Source organism: Rhamphochromis sp. 'chilingali' (assembly GCF_963969265.1).
Source record: "Rhamphochromis sp. 'chilingali' genome assembly, chromosome: 14".
NCBI classification, from domain to species: Eukaryota; Metazoa; Chordata; class Actinopteri; order Cichliformes; family Cichlidae; genus Rhamphochromis; species Rhamphochromis sp. 'chilingali'.
The window spans coordinates 30639312-30644449 of NC_137941.1; the positions used below are offsets into that span (position 1 = coordinate 30639312).

The 5138-nt window shown below is 36.3% G+C and overlaps 1 protein-coding gene across 6 annotated transcripts; it reads left to right on the plus strand.

Moving 5' to 3' along the window:
- The first annotated feature begins 1475 nt into the window (after positions 1-1475).
- On the plus strand, positions 1476-4926 carry LOC308409769 (uncharacterized protein). Of its 6 annotated transcripts, none has more exons than XR_013974068.1 (4): positions 1476-1691; positions 3200-3250; positions 3511-3606; positions 4150-4926. XR_013974068.1 is itself a non-coding variant. In XM_080902748.1 (4 exons), exons 1-4 carry the CDS (start codon positions 2027-2029, stop codon positions 4465-4467), a joined length of 480 nt encoding a protein of 159 aa, XP_080758874.1. In that variant the 5' UTR covers positions 1712-2026; the 3' UTR covers positions 4468-4926. The 6 variants fall into 6 exon arrangements, 1 of the variants encoding a protein (XP_080758874.1); XR_013974069.1 differs by having other exon boundaries at positions 1496-1691; positions 3200-3254; XR_013974070.1 differs by lacking the exon at positions 1476-1691 and adding an exon at positions 1711-2028.
- Positions 4927-5138: the final 212 nt, after the last annotated feature.

A 5138-nucleotide genomic window follows, 5' to 3' on the forward strand; every position in this document is an offset into this window, starting at 1 on the left:
GTTGTGCGTGGGAAGAAAACTTCTTTTTACAGCGAAAAAAACCCCTAAACTTCCAAGCAAGCACCGAGTACGCTCCGATGTAATGACGTAACGTAAAACTCACAGAGAAACTCGCGGATTCTTCAACTGACCGCTGCGGCACACCTGCACCAGAGCAAACCTCCGCCTACCCTACTCCTGCTTTACAGGTGAAAATAGAGCAACAGGACCGCTAGTCTTTGATGTTATTTATTTTCTGCTGTGTTTTACTTGCATCTATTTGAAAGAGTGAGTGTAAACACACAAAAAAATATTTTATTTTATGTGCTGGAATGTGCAGAAAATAGGTTTAAATGTTAAACAAATTTCTTCCAGTCAGAGAATGTTGCATATAATTAAATTTTTTAAAAGGTTCAAACTAATAAAACAAGTTTTAAAAAGAGACTTTTCCATTTGATTACATTTTGTATGATGGATTATGCAGAAAAAGTAGAATTGGGCTAAAAAATCTATCGCTTTATCACCTATTCAGGTTGTAAATCGTGTTTTTAAAAAGTAACTAAGTAATTAATTACTTTTGAAAATAAGTAATCAGTAAAGTAACTGGATTACTTTTTTAGGGAAGTAATCAGTAATTAGTTACTGATTACTTTTTTCAAGTAACTCGACCAACACTGGTTAAAACACTCAACAACAACAGTGACCTATGAATTATTCAAACATAAAAAGATACCTAACACAAGACATAAACCAACGTGTCTACACATAGCAGACAACTTAGCAGAAAACATTATTCTAATTTTATGTTTACACCCTCTGCTGTCAAGCGAAGAGTTACCACTCCAAGACAGCTACACATATGTAAGTGAAGCTTGGCATGCTACATTATGGCTAAATCACTGCATATGTACAGATGTTGGGCAGCATTAGGAAACATGACTATGAAGTATGGGCAGTGTTGGGAAGGTTACTTTTAAAATGTATTCCACTACAGATTACAGAATGCATGCCCTAAAATATATTCTGTAACGTATTCCGTTACGTTACTCAATGAGAGTAACGTATTCTGATTACTTAACATATTATCATGCATTTTACAACTACGTGAATGTACTATTGCTGTGATTTATTACTATTACTGAAGGTCCGCGGCTCCGAACCGTAGTAAAGGGACCTCTGACTAATACGGTTCCGTGTAGCCGAAAAATTCCGTGTAGCCGAAAAATAGCTTTACTTTGTTGTGAGGGTCAACTCTGCTTGCGAGAGACAGAGTTGCTCCAACGGAACTTATTGTTTCGGAGGAAAACACGAACACGGTGTACAGTCGAGTCTTAATAGCTTACTTACAACTGCACTGTAATCCCTAACAGTTGTTCTAGCTCATAACTAATAAGCTCATAACACTCAAATGTCGTTTTGTAGTTGAGCAAACTATAAAGTATTGAGCTCTGTTGGCTTTTATGCAGCTTTAATTGAATAGGGCTCAATATTTTTTAGCTAAATTTTTTGGAACGCTCAAAAAGTTTAAGAAGCATATATTAGTGACGTTCTGGTGGGTGGAGTCTTGTCGCTCCCTCAGGAAAGCTTAGTCAGCCATCTTGAATTTACCTTGATACGGGGAAGTTTTGGCCAGCCCGTGTGGATTAAGAGTCCCCAACTTCAACCCACCACGACCACCACCTTATTTTTTTTCATCAACTGCCCTAAATTTGGTAAGTCTAACGTGTTTTTGTTTTGTTTAAATTTAATTTCGATAAACATTCTTTTTTATTTTTTACTGGAAATATATTCGTACTTTGTGCACAGTGAATGTTTGTTATAAATGAATTCGAATCCAAGTAATTGTAATTTTAGAAGTTTTCTAATGTGACAAATACGTAATGTTATTTCAAATTAGAATGATGTAACGTTTTGGCGGTTTTCCGTGGGGGACAACATTTCCCATAATGCATTGTATTCTTGCCCGGGAAGTTGACGGTGGCAGTTCTAGCTCCATGCATTTGAACTTTCTACTAAAACTTTCCACTGGTTGTCGTATTCGCCGGTAATGTACGTGCGTATTGTGAGTATACTTATTTCAATAAGTGTCCGTGTTACACAGTCAGTAGTTTACGCTGTTGAGCTGTGTGTGTGTGCTAGCATGAAGCGAACAATAATAAACAACATGAGTGTGTTATCATGATGGTAATTAGACATGTTTGTATTTTTTCGTAGTCTCAAATGTGTGGTTGTGAGATAATCTCGAAATCCTTTTAACAGTTTAGAGGGGTATTCCACTAAGCGAGCTCTACAAGTCAAGCCTTGCGGAAAAATGCATCGCCTGATTCAGCCTAACATTATACACTGGTCGAACTCGGTGCTACGAACGAAGTTCAGCTAAATTGTTCGCGCTAATTCGACAAGGCTCAACCAGCCAGACTGAGGCGCCTCCTTGACACCTTTAAGCCAGACCCTATCGATCTTTGCTAGATAAATTGAAATGAAATGAAAATAAAGAGCCGCGTTCTGCTCCCAGGCTAAGAAAGAATCATTGATGCAGACTGTGCGGATCACAAATACTCCCTAACCTGTAAGGCTGGGGTGTCCAAACTTTTTTCACTGAGGGCTACTTACTAGAAATTAGGTAAATAACCTTAACTTTAGTGTATTAAAGTGTATTAAAGATCACAAAATCACTTAAAAGTGGTCGAATATGTTATATTGTTGAATATAATTAAAGACAAAACTGCTTTCATCACAGCTTTCCATAAATGGATCTTTATTGATTCATTCAGAAAAAGCTTTGGTAGCTTATTTTCAGAACAGCAGCCTCAGATTTCTTCTTAGACAGAAGATTTACAGCACAGAGAAAAAACAATAAAAGGGAAAATAGGACGGGTAAATTTCAAGTTTGTTATTTAAGTTATTAAGCTTAGCAACACACCTATCAACATTAGTTTGAAACGGTTAACATTAACAGACTGAACTGGACTTAATAACAGGAGTGCATATAATCTTAGTAAATTATTGTAGTGAGTATCAGCTGCGCTGGGTATGTAAATCGGGCCATCCAGCTGCGGTGCTGATTCGACGTCACTCGTGCCAAAAATCCGGACAAATGTCACTTGATCAAGGAGCAGATCTGCATCAGATGAGATCAGCTGACTACTTGTGTGTGTGTGCTGTGCAAAAAATGTTTTTGAACATTAATAAGTCGTCTTTGTGCACATATTGTTTACAGATATCAGACTGCAAAGAGCGCTACAGAGAGTCAACATTTCACCAGTTGTCAGTGGGTGAGTTTTATAATTTGTGTCCCAATTTAAATAAAAAATAAATACAAAGAAACTAGAGAATTTTGCCTTGAATTATTCAAAATTTTTAGATTTTTTTTGGGTTACCCTTCTAGATTGACAGGTTTAGCCCGTTACACAAAAAGTTTGGACACCCCTGATCTATAACAATGACAATCAGAACATGGCTATCCAACACTTTGTTTTTACTCTGCATTTGTGTAAATACTATTCTAATAGATATTGTGTGTTCATCTAGGAACAGCATGATGTAAATACAAGACGGGCCCTCGTCCTTCGTGCACTTCCTGTGTACCTGCGTGAAGATGCCTCCACGTTATTCAGGACTTGTGATGTAAGTGTACTGGCCTCAGCATCAACCATATGACATCGCTCAGAACTCAAGGAGAACCAGGGTGTATATCAGGAAGGATGTTCAACACAGTCCTCATCTGACTTGTTTTCTCCCATATATCAACTATTGTTGAATAAGATTGCAAGAAGATTGTTACGCATAAACCAGAAAACATGAAAATAGTTGAAAGATTATTATACAAAAAAAATCTGCAGATAAAAACTATCTCCCTTTTTAAAATTCAAGTGTTCTATTTTTTTGGAGGTGCCATGTTGTGGTCAGAGAAATGTTTGGTAAATAACAAAAACAAATATCTTGGCATATATTTATTATTGAAAACATTTATTTACACATATGTTTTGAAACCAAACCCAAATTAAGATTATTGTAATGCATCATGATGTATCGCAATATCAAATTAAATCGTTGACATTATAATCCTAAAAGAAACGTGCGACTTATGAAGATTCACACCTCTAATCAATAGCATGATTTGTGTCCTTGTGGGGCTGAACTCATTCTTGTATTATTTTTGTTTTGCAGTCAGCAGATGGTCCAGACCTCACTGACACTCCTGTGGCTCTGCTGACAGTTGTCACGGATGACACTACTGATTCGGCCCTCTTCAGTCCCGAAAGCATCTGCATTGTCGTTGAGGATGAAATACTTGTGAATGGTCCCACAAATCTGGCTGACTCATTTCTCCTGCTCTTTGGGTACATCTATGCATTAGACCTACAATACCCAAAGAAACTTGAGCTTACATTCACATTTATCCAGAAGGTTGTGATGTGCCTTGAGGACAACAAACCACTGAAAGGGCGTCTACTGATGCTGAAGAATGATTTGTTCAATGAGTGAATCACTCAGAATGGACTACTTGTTAAGCTGAGTATTGAGGAAGCTTTTTTGTTTGTTTTTTTCCTAATCATTTGCCTCTTCTACCTCACATTTAAGATGAATGACTGTTCAGTTCACTATTCATGTTTAATGTTCTGTTGCCTAATACGTAAATGCACTGCCTTGATGTTTGTTCCCTATAAGTACAGCAGTGGAAACCAGTACTGTTTTTTTTATGTATTTTTAAAAAAGAAAGTGAGCTGCAGCTGTCAAGGTACAGTAAGTGTTAAATGCATCAATGTTCTAATAGCTGCAATTGCTGTTAATACTGAAAATGTTATTGAATTTTAGAATTGAGATGGAGACCCTTGGAGTCTTTTTCTCTTGTTTTATTTATGAAGCACTTTTTTATGAGTGAGCTCTGTTGTTTGTGCCTTTTTAAAAGCACATTGTGTTTAATAAAAAGTTGTTAAATTGTTAGTGTTGTTACTTTCATGTTTTCTAACACTTTTAGCTGATTATAATTTACTGGGTAAACAGTTTAGAATTATTTGTAAGTGTATTTCCCACAGTATTTTAAAAAATATTGAAGATTTTAAGTGTTATTTCCCATATTATAAGTTAGAAAATATGAAAAAGTTTGAGTTTATTTCCCACATCGTATGAGTTGCAATATGTAAAATATTTTGAGT

What these genes read in the sequence shown, in the direction of transcription:
- LOC308409769 (XM_080902748.1), top strand. An exon ending in CAACATTTCACCAGTTGTCA is followed by an intron (nt 3,251 to 3,510) that starts GTGGGTGAGTTT and finishes GTGTTCATCTAG; the next exon opens with GAACAGCATGATGTAAATAC. An exon ending in CGTTATTCAGGACTTGTGAT is followed by an intron (nt 3,607 to 4,149) that starts GTAAGTGTACTG and finishes TTTGTTTTGCAG; the next exon opens with TCAGCAGATGGTCCAGACCT.